General features: G+C 42.5%; 1 protein-coding gene across 3 annotated transcripts in view; it reads right to left on the bottom strand.

Moving 5' to 3' along the window:
• LOC109871022 (ankyrin repeat domain-containing protein 10-like) overlaps nucleotides 1–8251 on the bottom strand; it is a 35201-nt gene extending 26950 nt beyond the window's left edge. For all 3 annotated transcript variants that reach the window (XR_004205683.1, XM_020461776.2, XM_020461775.2), the window contains exons 1-3: nucleotides 7866–8251; nucleotides 3464–3616; nucleotides 605–696 (exon numbers count right to left, since the gene is read on the bottom strand). Coding sequence is in view for 2 of the 3 variants with exons in the window: in XM_020461776.2 (XP_020317365.1) it covers nucleotides 605–696; nucleotides 3464–3616; nucleotides 7866–8063 (443 nt within the window). In the remaining variant the exon portion in view is untranslated. The remainder of the gene's footprint in view (nucleotides 1–604; nucleotides 697–3463; nucleotides 3617–7865) is intronic.
• Nucleotides 8252–18046: the final 9795 nt, after the last annotated feature.

The raw sequence follows: 18046 nt of genomic DNA, 5'->3' as shown, positions 1-18046 counted from the left end.
GGAGCATCATGTTGGGATTCAGCATGAATTTATCAGGAATTGTATTATTGTTCTCCATTTATCTGGAAACATGCATCCTTCCAAAGACATGTTGTTCTGTTTTCCTTGTCTGGTTGCTACAGTAACAGGACTCACACGGAGGAGGAAATCTCAGCAACACATTACTTTTCATAGGTGTAATTTCAGGGTAACTACTAACTAAGGGTAGAACTCCTGTAATTACCTTGTAACAAAGTCTAAGTACAGGCAGCTATATTTCTTACCTTTGTTAATCAAGTTTTGAAACAAAAAAAAAAGTTCTAAACACAGCATATCTGCACATAAATAACTTGTTACAGGGTAAGAACATATGTTATTCCACTGGTAGTCCCTGTGCAGTTATTCTACTTCATTATCTATCCAGAGAACCTAAGAACCATTCCCAAAAAATACACACCAATTTCCACAGTTTGAACATGGAGCACAGTGTCAACTGTCCTAAAAAAAAAGCACAGCTTGTTCGGGTTTTGATGGAGACCTCCTGTAAATGTGTAGGTATAGGAGATTTTGGGTGTTACAGTGAGGGGTAGACAGAGCACATAGGGGGTGCAGTAGCACGACTTACTCAGCTTTCGCCCCCTGAATCAGGAGAGCGTTGACACAGTCCAAACTGCCTGCACGGGCAGCCTTATGGATGGGTGTCTCACCCACATAGTCCTGAGAAAGAGAGGGAGGTTATAGAGAAAGAGAAGGAAAGAAATACGTTACACACTGCATTTACACAAACTGAAGCAGTTGCTCACATTGGTTTCTTGTGCTGCAATAATATGCAGCAGGTTAGCCTCCCCCCTCTCATTTCCCTTAGAGCAGTGTCTGGTGAGGTCTGCCAGACACCAGGGTAAAGTTCTCCAGAGGCAGAGTGAACTCTTCACCCCAGCTGTACGGTGGGCCACACGGCTGTAGAGTATCACGCATGAGAGAAAGAGAGAAGGCAGTAGAGAGAGAGGGAGAGAGATGTAGAAGGCTGTGGCAAGACCGAGCATATTTTTTATAAATAGATCCCTCCTCCATGAGAGAGAAAGTGAGGGAGGAGCTGAAAGAGTGGTAGAGAGAGAGATTGAGTGTTTTTCCAACATATCCCTCCTCCATCCATAACCGCTGTTCTTCACATCCAGAGAATGTAGGCCATTTGACATGCCGTAGTGGTGACCCACCCTGCACCTCATCCCTGGGTGGCTCTATTCATTCCATACAAGGGAGGGGTTAAAAGAGGGTGATGGGTTTAATGAAGGGGAAACTGTATGGCTATTTTTGAAATGGGTGTTGAAATGTTTAATGTAAGCTGTATTAAAGCTCTATTAGAAATAACAGTAACATTCTGCAGCAAGCCAAGAGTAGAGGTAGGAGTTATTCCATCATGACCTACTATTCAGATGTCTCTGAGTGGTGCAGTGAAGCGTCAGATGGTCAGTGAAAATGTGTGCACACAAGACAGGAGTGTAAACAAAATAACATGTCAGAAGAACAAACACCAATGACATCAAGTCTAAATAAAAACAATATTGTCTATTTATATGTAGATAAGCGTACGTGCACACACACCGACTAGTGGTTTTCTGTCAGTCATTAATAGAACAGCACGGAGATAAAAGCAGGCTAGCTGGGGCTCGTAACAAACACGGGGTTGAGGAGGTTTTATAGATGTAATAACAACCATAGCCACAAAACAGAATGGATATCTTTCCTCTTAAAACATACAGGACCAGTCAAATTTGGACACCAACTCCATCAAGGGTTTTTCTTTACGTGTACTATTTTCTACATTGTAGAATAATAGTGAAGACATCAAAACTATGAAATAACACATATGGAATCACGTAGCAACCCCCCAAAAAATATGTATATTTGAGATAGTAGCCACCCTTTGTCTTGATGAAAGCTTTGCACACCCTTGGCATTCTCTCACCCAGCTTCATGGGGTAGTCACCTGGAATGCACTTCAACTAACAGGTGTAACCTTGTTAAACATGACATGTGGAATTTCTTTCCTTCTTAATGCGTTTGAGCCAATCAGTTTTGTTGTGACATGGGTGGTATACAGAAGATTTGATTAAAGACCAACTCCATATTATGGCAAGAACAGCTGACATAAGCAAAGAGAAACGACAGTCCATCATTACTTTAAGACATGAAGGTCAGTCAATCCGGAACATTTGTAGAACTTCGAAAATGTCTTCAAGTGCAGTCGCAAAAAACAATCAAGTGCTATGATGAAACTGGCTCTGATAAGGACTGCCACAGAAAATATCCAGTTACCTCTGCTGCAGAGGATAAGTTCATTAGTTACCAGCCTCAGAAATTGCAGCCCAAACAAATGCCTCAGAGTTCAAGTAACAGACAGACTCCTCTGAACAGTTGATGTTGAGATGTGAGTCAGGCCTTCGTGGTTGAATTGCTGCAAAGAAACCACTACTGAAGGACACCAATAATAAGAAGAGACTTGCTTGGGCCAAAGAAACCCGAGCAATGGACAATAGAACGGTGGAAATCTGTCCTTTAGTCTGATGTGTCCAAATTTTAGATTTTTGGATTCCAACCGTCGTGTCTTTGTGAGATGCAGAGTAGGTGAACGGATGATCTCTGCATGTGTGGTCCCACCGTGAAGCATGGAGGAGGTGCTTTGCTGGTGACACGGTCTGTGATTTATTTAGAATTCAAGGCACACTTAACCAGCATGGCTATCACAGCATTCTGCAGCGATAAGCCATCCCATCTGGTTTGCACTTAGTGGACTATCATTTTTTCCCCAACAGGACAATGACGCAACACACCTCTAGGCTGTGTAAGGGCTATTTGACCAAGAAGGAGAGTGATGGAGTGCTGCATCAGATGACCTGGCATCCACAATCACCCAACCTCAACCCAATTGAGATGGTTTGGGATGAACATTGGGGTTGGGGACCGCAGAGTGAAGGAAAAACATACGTGGGTACTCATTTAAGACTGTTGGAAAAGCATTCCAGGTGACGCTGGTTGAGAGAATGCCAAGAGTGTACAAAGCTGTCATCAAGGCAAAGTGTGGCTACTTTGAAGAATCTCAAATATATTTGGATGTGTTTAACATTTTTATGGTTACTACATGATTCCATGTGTTATTTCATTGTTTTGATGTCTTCACTATTATTCTACAATGTAGAAAATAGTTTAAAAAATAAAGAAAAACCCTTGAATGAGTAGGTGTGTACAAACTTTTGACTGGTAATGTACGTTCAATCTAAATGTGTAACTGGTACCAATTCAGATGGGTCAAGGGTCAGGTGGCCCAAAGACAGGATGATCCCTTTGATTGGATCAGTCTGAGCTCAGCCCCTCTCACAAACACTGGCTGCTGTCATTTTTACTATGTCTGTTCCCCTTTTCCTACTGTGTGTGTGTGTGTGTGTGTGTGTGTGTGGGTAAGTATATGCATCCATGTGCACTGTACCTGTCTGTTGATGTCGGCGCCAGCTTGCAGCAGCCACAGCAGGCATTCTGGGTGGCCCCCAAACGCAGCGATGTGAGTGGGTGTCTGAGCAAACCTTGTGGTCACCGCGTTGACCCCACAGCCCACCTGCACCAGACGCATCACACACTCCAACTGAGAAGAGACAGAAATATATACAGTTGTGTACACACACACACAGTTGAAGTCGGAAGTTTACATACACCTTAGCCAAATACATTTAAACTCAGTTTTTCACAATTCCTGACATTTAATCCTAGTACAAATTCCCAGTCTTAGGTCAGTTAGTATCACCACTTTATTTTAAGAATGTAAAATGTTAGAATAATAGGAGAGAGAATGATTTAATTCAGCTTGTATTTCTTTCATCACATTCCCAGTGGGTCGGAAGTTTACATGCTACCAATTACTAATTGAGTGTATTGCCTTTCAATTGTTTAATTGGGTCAAACGTTTCAGGTAGCCTTCCACAAGCTTCCCACAATAAGTTGGGTGAATTTTGGCCTGTTCCGCCTGACAGAGCGGGTGTAACTGAGTCAGGTTTGTAGGCCTCCTTGCTCGCACAAGCTTTTTCAATTCTGCCCACAAATATTCTATAGGATTGAGGTCAGGGCTTTGTTATGGCCACTCCAATACCCTGACTTTGTTGTCCTTAAGCCATTTTGCCACAACTTTGGAAGTATGCTTGGGGTCATTGTCCATTTGGAAAACCCATTTGTGACCAAGCTTTAACTTCCTGATGGATGTCTTGAGATGGTGCTTCAATATATTCACATAATTTCCCCTCCATCTATTTTGTGAAGTGCACCAGTCCCTCCTGCAGCAAAGCACCCCCATAACATGATGCTGCCACCCCCGTGCTTCACGCTTTGGATGGTGTTCTTTGGCTTGCAAGCCTCCCCTTTTTTCCTCCAAACATAACGATGGTCCTTATGGCCAAACAGTTCTATTCTTGTTTCATCAGACCAGAGGACATTTCTCCAAAAAGTACGATCTACATCCCCATGTGCAGTTGCAAACCGTAGTCTGGCTTTTTTTAATGGAGGTTTTGGAGCAGTGGCTTCTTTCTTGCTGAACGGCCTTTCAGGTTGTCAATATAGGACTCGTTTTACTGTGGATATAGATACTTTTGTACCCGTTTCCTCCAGCATCTTCACAAGGCTGTTGTTCTGGGATTGATTTGCACTTTTCTCACCAAAGCACATTAATCTCCTGAGCGATATGGCGGCTGCGTGGTCCCTTCGTGTTTATGCTTGCGTACTATTGTTTGTACAGATGAACGTGGCACCTTCATGAGTTCGGAAATTGCTCCCAAGGATGAACCAGACTTGTAAAGGTCTACAATTCTTTTTCTGAGGTCTTGGCTGATTTTTTTATTTTCCCATGATGTCAAGCAAAAAGGCACTGAGTTTGAAGGTGGGCCTTGAAATACATCCACAGGTACACCTCCAATTGAGTCAAATGATGTCAATGAGCCTATCAGAAGTTTCTAAAGCCATGATATCATTTTCTAGATTTTTCCAGGCTGTTTAAAGGCACAGTCAACTTAGTGCATGTAAACTTCTGACCCGCTGGAATTGTGATACAGTGAATTAGAAGTGAAATAATCGGTTGGTAAACAATTGTTGGAAAAATGACTTGTGTCATGCACAAAGTAGATCTCCTAACCGACTTGCCAAAACTATAGTTTGTTAACAGGAAATTTGTGGAGTGGTTGAAAAACTCGTTTTAATGACTCCAACCTAAGTGTATGTAAACTTCCAATATAGTGTGTCAAAGCCCCCTGCGGTGTCTGTCCTGCTGTGAGGAAATCCACAGGCATCAAGCAAAACAGCATAGTGAATAAATACAAAAGAAAAGGCCTACAGTATCAGTATTTCCTGTAATAAAATACCTCCCTGTGGTTATTTTACAACCGGTACAAATCACACTAGGCTGGGGTGGTATCCAGATTGTCATACCGACCTTCAGCCATACATGGATATTTGGTAATACCGCCACTGAACACAAGTGACGCTATTTTCAAACACCAGAGACTTTTTAATACGAAGGTTAGCAATGCAAACAAGTACATGCAAGGCTCTTGATCCACGAGGCGATTTTCTGCTGTTACTGGCAAGCGAAGCTTGATTTTCAAAGACGCTAACCACTTAGCTAGATAGCTAACTAGCTACTAATTTAGCACACCAAATGCACAACTGCAGAGCATTTAGCAAATTTTAGACAGTTAACTTAATAGTTATAAGAAATCTTAGCTGGCAAACATTTAGTTGTGAATTCCATTCTGTAACTAGATCACCTGGCTCGTGCTGCACAACAGCGAGTGAGTCACAAGGCTCCGGTCTCTCATTGTTTACAAGCACACAACAAATACCACGTGAACGGGTACTACCGGTAAGCTTCGTAATGAAAAATGACGTGACCGGTGAAATGAAGAAGGCAATCTTCTTTATCTCCGAACATATTGCACAAGTTGACTGCAGGTATTTACTTAAAAAGTAGCTTCAACATTCAAATGTATATCAAAATTTGTAAAATTGTTAACTGTATTGAAAAAACATTTGTAGTGATTTCCAAATACTCCGGTATATGGTATACCGCCAAAGCCTAAATCAGACCCAGTTAACCACCACCAGGGCAATATAATATTGCATCAATCCAAATAACTATATTACATTTACATTTGTGTAATGTATCTTATCCAGAGTGACTTACAGTAGTGAGTACAAACATTTTTGTACTGGTCCCTCGTGGGAATCGAACCCACAACCCTAGTGTTGCAAGCACCATGCTCTACCAACAGCCTCATGGGACCTACCACCTCATTTGGTGTTAAACCAACCTATAAAAGGGTGTTTTTAATGGTTTTATTTTTTTAATTCAAACTATTTGACATGTCAAATGTTGGAGCAATTGGGGGGAATTTCCTTACCCCTATGCAAATACAGTCTGACCCTCCGTGGGAGTGGCTTGATCAAACATCTTTTTTGCAGCAGCAGTAGTAACAGTGCTGTAGCAGGACATTTATTAGACAAGGATGTAACCTGGAAGTTGGCCATGCTCCATTTTGTTTGTATATTGTGTTTGTGCAAGTTAGTTTTTTTATGATCAACACAAGTGAGAAAACTATGCTTCTCACAACCACAAACTGCCTTGTGTTCAGTCATCGAGTCAGGCAGAACATGCCTCGGGCTATTTGTAAAACCCTGCTCTAACAGTAACAGGATACAGTAACAGTGTGAATAACTCAGTAGCACAGAGGAGAGTCAACGGATGACTCGATTTCAGTAAATGCCTGAGGCTGAGCTAGCATACTGTCACTAACCAGGCAGGGACAGGGAAATAGAGAGGGCATAATGTGTTGTTCTCAATGTGTGCTGAAAATAGATTGACAATTTATACAGTGTAGCTATTGTACTTTCACTTCTCTCAAATCGATCAGCATCCAGTCAGTGATGAGGCTGATTTGTGCAGCAAGTGGCACAGCGGTCTAAGGCACTGCGTCCCAGTGCCAGAGGCGTCACTACAGACACCCTGGTTCGAATCCAGGCTGTATCACAACCGGCAGTGATTGGGAGTCCCATAGGGCGGCGCACAATTGGCCCTAGCGTCGTCGGAGTTTGGCCGGTATTGTAAATAAGAATTTGTTCTTTAACTGACTTAGTTAAATAAATAAATAAAAACATGGATTTATAATGTTCCTCTTAGTTTAACAATCAGGTAGGCTGGACTGGAGCTCACCCCGTCCTTCGGTTGACTTGTTTACAATGTGTATGTATACACTTACACATGGGAAGTGTGCTTACAAACCGCCTTTTGGCGCGTTACAGGTTATTGGTTTTCTAACGCAACCAATAAACAATCGAGGCCGCCACACTGTAACCGGTGCACATATCAAAGAAGCCACACTTACCGAGTTAAACTTACACACAGGTGTTCGGAGCATGCTAGATAGCTAATTAGTACAGGTGGTCACCTCTTGGCTTCCATCTGTTTTCCCTAAACAAGCGCTGTAACGTGGAGATGTGGCCGTATGGGAACACGTTATCAAGGTGTGTATCAAATTGTTATTTCTGGCTGATATGAATGATACGGTCCTTATGCTTCCAAACCCGTACCGCAAGAGACACATGTTAATGTTCAGACCGAACCGTGTCAGGGAGGGACCTTAACAAAACTCCCCCCGAAGACGCCTTCGTCCAATGACTTGTGTAATCTAATGGAACTAAGAGTAATGATCTAGGGCTAGCTAGCTAGCGTTACCTAGATATTTATAATTCAGTCAGTCCGTCTTAAAATGGCAGCTGGAAACCTCGGCCAAAGATGGTTAGAAACTCTGTGCCTCGGCCTTTTCATTTCTTGGTAATAAAAAAAATCCCATTACCTTTCCAAAATGAGCAGCCCAATGTATGGGTGTCCAGCCATAGAAAGAGTCCTCCACGGCTAAATCCGCCGGGTTTGAGGTGCACTGAAGAAGCGAGCACAACGCACCGATATCTCCATCCCTGCACGCCCGGTGGAGTGGGAAGCGAACGTTCAGAACCTCTTCACTTGAAAATCCCGATTGAATGCCCACCGACATTATCAAACTAATATAAAATACTATTTTAGCAAGGTACCGGTAAACGCAGTCGCCTGTTTCCAAATGTAATTATTTTGGTAATGCTTCTTTGAGTGCCTTTTCACTAAGGCACCGTCACCCTGCTTGCTTGCAACATTGAGCACACAGAGACAGTGATGAGGCTCGAGTTTCTTGTCCAATGCACTGAGAATAAAACTTGAAGCGACTTGCAAATTCAGGAATGGAGTTTTGTACGCACGACTCGGCACTAAATTCACACCTTATTATCTGATACATGTAATAGAAATACGGCCAATCTCTGCCTGTATCCTAGGCTATTATACCTGCAAAACGTCAACAAATCCAGCCGATCTACTTACAATTGGATGCATGACTTTTTGCAATTAGATTGCACAAAAATCTGCCTAAATAACTTTATTTCAACAATGAAACATAAGATTGGGTTACATACTGTAGTCTACGATTCACAAAATAAGCTCAGATAGTCTACTACTCTGTATGAACATTTTTAAAACAATGGATTGTAAGTAGCCTATATTCAGCTAAGGTAGGTCAAAACATCCACATATACCAGTCGGGCTATGTTGACTGTGATTTCAGTATGTGCATGGCTTATGCATAAATACGTGTAACACTTCCTGCTAAGGAAAACTTTTATCCTACTTACTATTACTATGGCCAAGCTCAGTGGTTCCCAAGCTGTGGAGTGTGCGAGGGGATCAGCAGTTTTCCTCTTGTAATGTCAGTCAGTGCATACATTAGAGAGCTATTTATAACTTCTCAGAAATGTCCAGATCAACTAGCCCATGTCAGCAAACGTTATTTAGCTAGTTTTTTTAGCACAGATTTTGTTGTAACGCTTGAGTCACTCAAATATAATGAAACATTGGGGGTCACCAGTTTACAAGGACACACGGGTGTCTAGATGTTTTCTTTTTTAAATCTATATTTAACTAGGCAAGTTAAGAACAAATTATTATTTACAATGAAGGCCAAACCCTAACCCGGAAGACACTTGACCAATTGTGCGCCACCCTGTATGAAGGCCGGTTATGATAGTGACGCCTCTAGCACTCTAGCAGTGCCTTAGACCGCTGCGCCATTCGGGAGCCCACATGAACACATAAGACATGGCAAAATGTCTAGAATTGCAGGAAATTTTGCTTTAAAATGGTGAAAAAAAGTATCCATCCTATGGCAAAATGTATTGAATTGCAGAAAATAAGCCTTAAACATGCTAAATGTTATCTCCACCAACGAGGTGTGTGAACAGTTACAAACAGACTTCTGCACATAGAAATAGACCTGGCGCGCCGCAGAAGGGCGGGGCGCGGGATGTTCGCCAATGCTGGAATAGTGGCCTGAGTGAAAACGTTTGGGAACTCCTGGCCTACTACCAAAAATACTGGTGATTAAATATACCCTCTTCTATTCAATTCAAGGGGCTTTATTGGCATGGGAAACATATGTTAACATTGCCGAAAGCAAGTATAGTATATGTGCTCATACTCAGTATTGTTGTGGATGAAGTAATGAGATACTGTCTCTCCTCTATCTGGGGGTTGTATCCCACCCTGTGGTCGATGGTCTAATTGCAACATGTTTCACAGAGCGCAGAACACAAGCACAGTAAAACACACACTTTTGTGATATCCGACAGACGTTTTAGATATTAAAAAGTCAATGTATAGGTGATTTCTATTGTGTTGCATGATTGGGAAATTATCGGAAATTGCTATTAAACAAAATTAATAGTTTTTCCACTGTTCTGTCCGCAACTGCGTTCATAAACGCCATGAAACCCTGAATTTCAAACACAGATTCAACCACAAAGATCGGGAAGTTTTCCAAAGCAAGCTGCACTGTGATTAGGGAGGATAGCCCCATTTCGCCTGCACCCCGCACTTCTGGAAATATATTTCTCAAAACTATGGATCCGTCCTGCGCATGTATTATTTTACGCACACATTTTATTCTACGTCGCTTCTGCTGCTCACCCCACCTCCCTTCACTCACATCCATCCTTTTCTGAATAATGATGATGTAGCCTATGTCGATGCCTCATAACTGAACAAAAACTTCGCACAGATGTAGGCTAATCTTTGTAGTTGTTTTGGGCTTTGTTGGTATGCTTTCTAATGTTTGGCTATGTGTAAAATGGAATACACATTTTTCAATTCAAAGAGTGCTGACCTTCTCTCTACTGATGATTTTAAGTCAATAGGCTACACCAACTAACCATCTAAAAAAATAATACTTTAATGATTCCTTACACAGGTGGTGTGTGTATACTCTAAAAGTTCAACAAAGGTTCTTCTAAAATCCTCAATGTTCTTTGAAGAACCTTAGGGTTCTTGGCACTGAAAATGACCCCCAAAAAGTTATTCTAAGTACACCATAGGAGGTAGGGTTCATCGAGAAACCTGCTTAGTTGGTGTGGGTTCTTGCAGGAACCTAACTGCCCCACTGAAACATGTGGGTTTGTATTTGAAAGGACAGCAGGTGAAGAACACATTTCAATTAATATCAATCAACAGAGGTAAGAGTATGTCAGCTATAAGAATATGTTGCAGGCTAGCTATTTTGGGTGCAGATGACTGAACTTTTCACTGTTGTGTCTGTGCAGGTATACAGACAAGGAGGCGTGCAAAGGTATGGTATGTTATGCAGATCACATTTACCATCCTCCTACCTTACATCTTCAACAAATATCCCATAGGCCTCTACATTATGGACAAGGTATGTGTATGAAAACCATTATCAAAACAGTTTTATTTTATTCACCTTCACCACAAAAACCAAGTTATGAATACTGTCGTGTGCATGTTTTGTTAATCTGTATTTTTGGGGGGATTCAGACTTCACCCTCCCTACACCTCTGATTAATATAACAGGCAACCTGTTCAATCACCATGCACTTCAAAATCATTCTGGCTATGGATACGGAGAACATCAACACATTAATATCAACACGCCAGAGGATAAACCCATTGGACTTGGGTCTCTGCTGGGAGTTTACCTCATATTTTGATTTTTATATTCTGCTTTGACACTAAAACTATAATAAACACTGAAAACTAAAAGTGTTATTGTTTACCCCAAAAGGTTATGAGGATCCATTAAAAGGGGTTCTTCAAAGAACTTATAGGGGTTCCCCCACATTTTCAATTTGAAGAACCCCTAAAGGATACTCCAGGAATCTTTTATTTTTAGAGTGTATACCTGCAACTGAATTGTAATAGCTATCTACCCTGTTTCAGTCAGAGGTTGCCGTCAAGTCCCCTCACACGCCCATCCGCAGGGTCAGGAGGGAAGACAGCCAGTATTAGAGAACCCATACATGGGATACCAGAGAGGATGTACAATGTTATCTTTTGCCTATTTCTGCCAGCAGGAGGTGCCATTGTATAATTATACAGTAAAGTACAGTTTGATCAAAGATTTGTATAACTAAATTAAGATTGAACACAGCCTGTCGTTTCCAATGGGAACAAATTAGTCATTGTGGGCAGAACAAGCAAGGAGGTGGGCAGAGCCAAGCACGAGCTAGCAAGATTCTATTGGCCCATTCTGAGATGCATCTGCATATTTCCGTTAGAGACCGCCTACTGTGTGACGTGTGCAATAACTCAATTTGCCTTTGCACGCCTTCTATACAACACAATTTAAAAAAACTTTGCCAAAGGGTAAAAATCCATCACCGTCCATCTTCAACCACTGCCGGCCGCTATCATCCTAACCAACTTGCCCTCTAAATAGACCGTTGCTGTTTTCAACCAATATCTCAGCGATCACTGCTTCATTGCCTGCATCCGTAATGGGTCAGCGGTCAAACGACCTCCACTCATCACTATCAAACGCTCCCTGAAACACTTCAGCGAGCAGGCCTTTCTAATCGACCTGGCCCGGGTATCCTGGAAGGATATCATCCTCATCAGGATGCCTGGTTATTGTTTTTAAATGCCTTCCTCACCATTTCAAATAAGCATGCCCCATTCAAGAAATGTAGAACCAGGAACAGATATAGCCCTTGGTTCTCTCCACACCTGACTGCCCTTAACCAACACAAAAACATCCTGTGGGGTTCTGCATTAGCATCGAACAGCCCCCGTGAAATGCAACTATTTAGGGAAGTTAGAAACCAATATACACAGGCAGTTAGAAAATCCAAGGCTAGCTTTTTCAAGCAGAAATTTGCTTCCTGCAACACAAACTCAAAAAAGTTCTGGGAAATTGTAAAGTCCATGGAGAATAAGAGCACCGACTCCCAGCTGCCCACTGCACTGAGGATAGGAAACTGTCACCACCGATAAATCCACTATAATTGAGAATTTCAATGTAAAAAATTATACCGGCTGGCCATGCTTTCCAACTGGCCACCCCTAACCCGGTCAACAGCAACTCGCCCAAGCCTTCCCCATTTCTCCTCCCAAATCCAGTCTGCTGATGTTCTGAAAGAGTTGCAAAATTTGGACCCCCACAAATCAGCCGGGCTAGACAATCTGGACCCGCTCTTTCTAAAATTATCTGCCCGAAAATGTTGCAACCCCTATTACTAGCCTGTTCAACCTCTTTCGTGTCGTCTGAGATTCCCAAAGAATGGAAAGCAGCTGCGGTCATCCCCCTCTTCAAAGGGGGGGACACTCTTGACCCAAACTGCTACAGACCTATATATATCCCTGCCTTTCTAAGGTCTTCGAAAGCCAAGTTAACAAACAGATCAGCAACCATTTAGAATCCCACCGTACCTTCTCCGCTATGCAATCTGGTCATGGGTGCACCTCAGCCACGCTCAAGGTTCTAAACGATATCTTAACCGCCATCGAAAAGAAACAATACTATTCAGCCGTATTCATTGACCTGGCCAAGACTTTTGACTGTCAATCACCACATCCTCATCGGCAGACTCAACAGCCTTGGTTTCTCAAATGATTGCCTCACCTGGTTCACCAACTAATTCTCCGACCGAGTTCAGTGTCAAATCGGAGGGCCTGTTGTCCGGGCCTCTGGCAGTCTCTATGTGGGTGCCACAGGGTTCAATTCTTGGGCCTACTCTCTTCTCTGTATATATCAATGATGTCGCTCTTGCTGCTGGTGATTCTCTCTATCCACCTCTATGCAGACAACACCACTCTGTATACTTCTGGCCCTTATTTGGACACTGTGTTAACAACCCTCCAGACGAGCTTCAATGCCATACAACTCTCCTTCCATGGCCCCCAACTGCTATTAAATACAAGTAAAACTAAATGCATTCTCTTCAACCGATCGCTGCCCACACCTGCCCGCTCGTCCAGCATCACTACTCTGGACGGTTCTGACTTAGAATATGTGGACAACTACAAATACTTAGGTGTCTGGTTAGACTGTAAACTCTCCTTCCAGACTCACATAAAACATCTCCAATCCAAAGTTAAATCTAGAATTGTCTTCCTATTTCACAACAAAGCATCCTTCACTCATGCTGCCAAACATACCCTCGTAAAACTGACCATCTTACCAATCCTCGACTTTGGCGACGTCATTTACAAAATAGCCTCCAACACCCTACTCAACAAATTGGATGCAGTCTATCACAGTGCCATCCATTTTGTCACCAAAGCCCCATATACTACCCACCACTGCGATCTGTACGCTCTCGTTGGCTGGCCCTCGCTTCATACTCGTCGCCAAACCCACTGGCTCCAGGTCATCTACAAGACCCTGCTAGGTAAAGTCCAACCTTATCTCTGCTCAGTGGTCATAGCTGTATCCACGCGTTCCAGCAGGTATATCTCACTTGTCATCCCCAAAGCCAATTCCTACTTTAGCCGCCTCTTCTTCCAGTTCTCTGCTGCCAATGACTGGAACGAACTGCAAAAATCTCTGAAGCTGGAGACTCATATCTCCCTCACTAGCTTTAAGCACCAGCTGTCAGAGCAGCTTACAGATCACTGCACCTGTACATAGCCCATCTATAAATAGCCCAAACAACTACCTCTTCCCCTACTGTATTTATTTATTTAGCTCCTTTGCACCCAAGTATTTCTACTTTGCACACTCATCTACTGTCAAATCTACCATTCCAGTGTTTTAATTGCTATATTGTAATTACTTCGCCACCATGGCCTACTTATTGCCTTTACCTTCCTTATCTCACCTAATTTGCTCACATTGTATATAGACTTATTTTTCTACTGTATTATTGACTATGTTTGTTTTACTCCATGTGTAACTCTGTGTTGTTATGTGTCGAACTGCTTTGCTTTATCTTGGCCAGGTTGCAGTTGCCTACCTGGTTAAATAAAGGTGAAATAAAAAATAAATACAAAACTGCCGGCCGCTGAGCTTCCTCTCATTACCATATTTGGATGTTTCACATTTATACATCCTGTGAAATATCTGGTCTCATTGTTCTATCTGTGGTGTTGTCACATTTTATGCTTTAATTCACCATATGGAATTCAGGATTTGGGTCGTTGTCAATCAAGTATTTGACCCAGCTCTGCTTTGTAGTGTTGCAAATGCTCATGAAGCTGTAAACTAAGGATGCCCTCGGCAGGTAGTGCTAGAGTTAGAATCTTGGCAAGGGGATCTGGGGGGAGTAGTCAGTCAGCAGAGAGACCATCAGACCCTGGAGAGATAGAAAGCATGAGGCACAGATAAAATAAGGGAAATGTTAGAATGTCTCTTTGAGAATAAGAACCTGGACACATCTACTCATTCCAGGGTTCTTCTTAATTTTTTACTATTTTCTACATTGTAGAATAATAGTGAAGATATCATCACGATGAATTAACATATATGGAATCATGTATTAACCAAAAAAGTGTTCAACAAATCCCAAAATATTTGATATGAGATTCTTCAAAGTATCCACCCCTTGCCTTTGACAACTTTGCACACGCTTGGCATTCTCTCAACCAGCTTCATGAAGTAGTCACCTGGAATGCATTGCAATTAACAGGTGTGCCTTGTTAAAAGTTACATTTGTGGAATTTCTTTCCTTAATGCATTTGAGCCAATTAGTTGTGTTGTGACAAGTTAGGGGGGTATACAGAAGACATCCCTATTTGGTAAAAGACCAAGTCCATATTAAGGCAAGAACAGCTCAAATAAGCAAAGAGAAACGACAGTCCGTTACTTTAAGACATGGTCAGTCAATTCGGAACATTTCAAGAACTTTGAAAGTTTCTTCAAGTGCAGTTGCAAAAACCATCAATTGCTATGATGAAACTGGCTCTCATGAGGACCGCCACAGGAAAGGAAGACCCAGAGCTACCTCTGCTGCAGAGGAGAAGTTCATTAGAGTTAACTGCACCACAGATTGCAGCCCAAATGAATGCTTCACAGAGTTCAAGTAAAAGACACATCTCAACATCAACTGTTCAGAGAAGACTGTGTGAATCAGGCCGTCATGGTCGAATTGCTGCAAAGAAACCACTACTAAAGAAACATCAATAAGAAGAAGAGTCTTGCTTGGGCCAAGAAGCACAAGCAATGGACATTAAACTGGTGGAAATCTGTCCTCTGGTCTGATGTGTTCACATTTGCGATTTTTGGTTCCAACCGCCGTGTCTTTGTGTGACGCAGAGTAGGTGAACTAATGATCTCTGCATGTGTGGTTCCCACCGTGCAGCATGGAGGACGTGGTGTGACGGTGCTTTGCTGGTGACACTGTCTGATTTATTTAGAATTTAAGTCACACTTAACCAGCATTGCTACCACAGCATTCTGCAGCGATACGCTATCCCATCTGGTTTGGGTTTAGTGGGACTATCATTTGTTTTTCAACCTGACAACGACCCAAAACACACCTCCAAGCTGTGTAAGGGCTATTTGACCAAGAAGGAGAGTGATGGAGTGCTGCATCAGATGACCTTGCCTCCACAATCACTGGACCTCAACTCAATTGAGATGGTTTGGGATGAGTTGGACCGCAGAGTGAAGGAAAAGCAGCCAACAAGTGCTCAGCATATGTGGGAACTCCTTCACAACTGTTGGAAAAGCATTCAAGGTGAAGCTGGTTGAGAGAATGCCAAGAATATGCAAAGCTGTCATCAAGGCAGCTTATTTGTTTATTTAAGCAATATGATATGGAATGGAGTTCCATGCAATAATGGCTCTATATAATACTGTATGCTTTCTTGAATTTGTTCTGAATTTAGGGACTGTGAAAAGACCCCTGGAGGCATGTCTGGTGGGGTAAGTATGTGTGTCAGAGCTGTGTGTAAGTTGACTATGCAAACAATTTGGGATTTTCAACACAATGTTTCTTATATATCAGCCCTCTGATTACAATGAAGAGCATGACATGCCGCTCTGTTCTGGGCCAGATGCAGCTTAACTTGGTCTTTCCTTGCAGCACTGGACCACACGACTGGACAATAATCAAGATTAGACAAAACTAGAGTCTGCAAGCAGAGCATCTCTTTATTACGGACAGACCTCTCCCCATCTTTACAACCATTGAATATACAGTGGGGAGAAGAAGTATTTGATATACTGCCGGTTTTGCAGGTTTTCCTACTTACAAAGCATGTAGAGGTCTGTAATTTGTATCATAGGTACACTTCAACTGTGAGAGACGGAATCTAAAACAAAAATCCCCAAAATCACATTGTATGATTTCTAAGTAATTAATTTGCATTTTATTGCATGACATAAGTATTTGATCCATCAGAAAAGCAGAACTTAATATTTGGTACATAAACCTTTGTTTGCAATTACAGAGATCATACGTTTCCTGTAGTTCTTGACCAGGTTTGCACACACTGCAGCAGGGATTTTGGCCCACTCCTCCATACAGACCTTCTCCAGATCCTTCAGGTTTCGGGGCTGTCGCTGGGCAATACAGACTTTCCGCTCCCTCCAAAGATGTTCTATTGGGTCAGGTCTGGAGACTGGTTAGGCCACTTCAGGACCTTGAGATGGACCTTCTTCTTACGGAGCAACTCCTTAGTTTCCCTGGCTGTGTGTTTCGGGTCGTTGTCATGCTGGAAGACCCAGCCACGACCTATCTTCAATGCTCTTACTGAGGGAAGGAGGTTGTTGGGGCAAGATCTCGCGATACATGGCCCCATCCATCCTCCCCTCAATACGGTGTAGTCGTCCTGTCCCCTTTGCAGAAAAGCATCCCCAAAGAATGATGTTTCCACCTCCATGCTTCACGGTTGGGATGGTGTTCTTGGGGTTGTACTCATCCTTCTTCTTCCTCCAAACATGGCGAGTGGAGTTTAGACCAAAAAGCTCTATTTTTGTCTCATCAGACAGCATGACCTTCTCCCATTCCTCCTCTGGATCATCCAGATGGTCATTGGCAAACTTCAGACGGGCCTGGACATGCGCTGGCATGAGCAGGGGGACCTTGCGTGCGCTGCAGGATTTTAATCCATGACGGCGTAGTGTGTTGCTAATGGTTTTCTTTGAGACTGTGGTCCCAGCTCTCTTCAGGTCATTGACCAGGTCCTGCCGTGTAGGTCTGGGCTGATCCCTCACCCTCCTTATTATCAATTTCAAACATCAGTAAATTGTGTCAGTGCAGTACACGTTGTGTGTCATTCTCTATAAGCATGCTAAAAGTCTTAATTTGTTTACAGAGAAATAGCATTATATTTGGTCAAACAATTTTTTACACAACAGTTTGCTAAGAGGTGGCAGCAGACTTATAGGTCTGCTGTTAGAACCAGTAAAAGGCTGGTTTACCACTCTTGGGTAGCGGAATTACTTTGGCTTCCCTCCAGACCTAAGGACAAAGACTTTCCTCTAGTCTCAGATTTAAGATATGACAGATAGGGGTGGCTATAGAGTCAGCTACCACCCTCAGTAGCTTTCCATCGAAGTTGTCAATGCCAGGAGGTTTGTCATTATTGATCAATAACAATTTTTCCACCACTCCCACACTAACTTTCCAAAATTCAAACTTGCAATGTTCTTCTTTCATTATTAGTTTTTTATGCTTGAATACGATGGCTCACTGTTCACTGTTGGCATTTCCTGCCTAA

Source organism: Oncorhynchus kisutch, linkage group LG26 (assembly GCF_002021735.2).
Source record: "Oncorhynchus kisutch isolate 150728-3 linkage group LG26, Okis_V2, whole genome shotgun sequence".
Classification (NCBI taxonomy): Eukaryota; Metazoa; Chordata; class Actinopteri; order Salmoniformes; family Salmonidae; genus Oncorhynchus; species Oncorhynchus kisutch.
The sequence above is the reverse complement of the archived record's forward strand: the minus strand, read 5'-3'. Positions and strand labels throughout refer to the sequence as shown.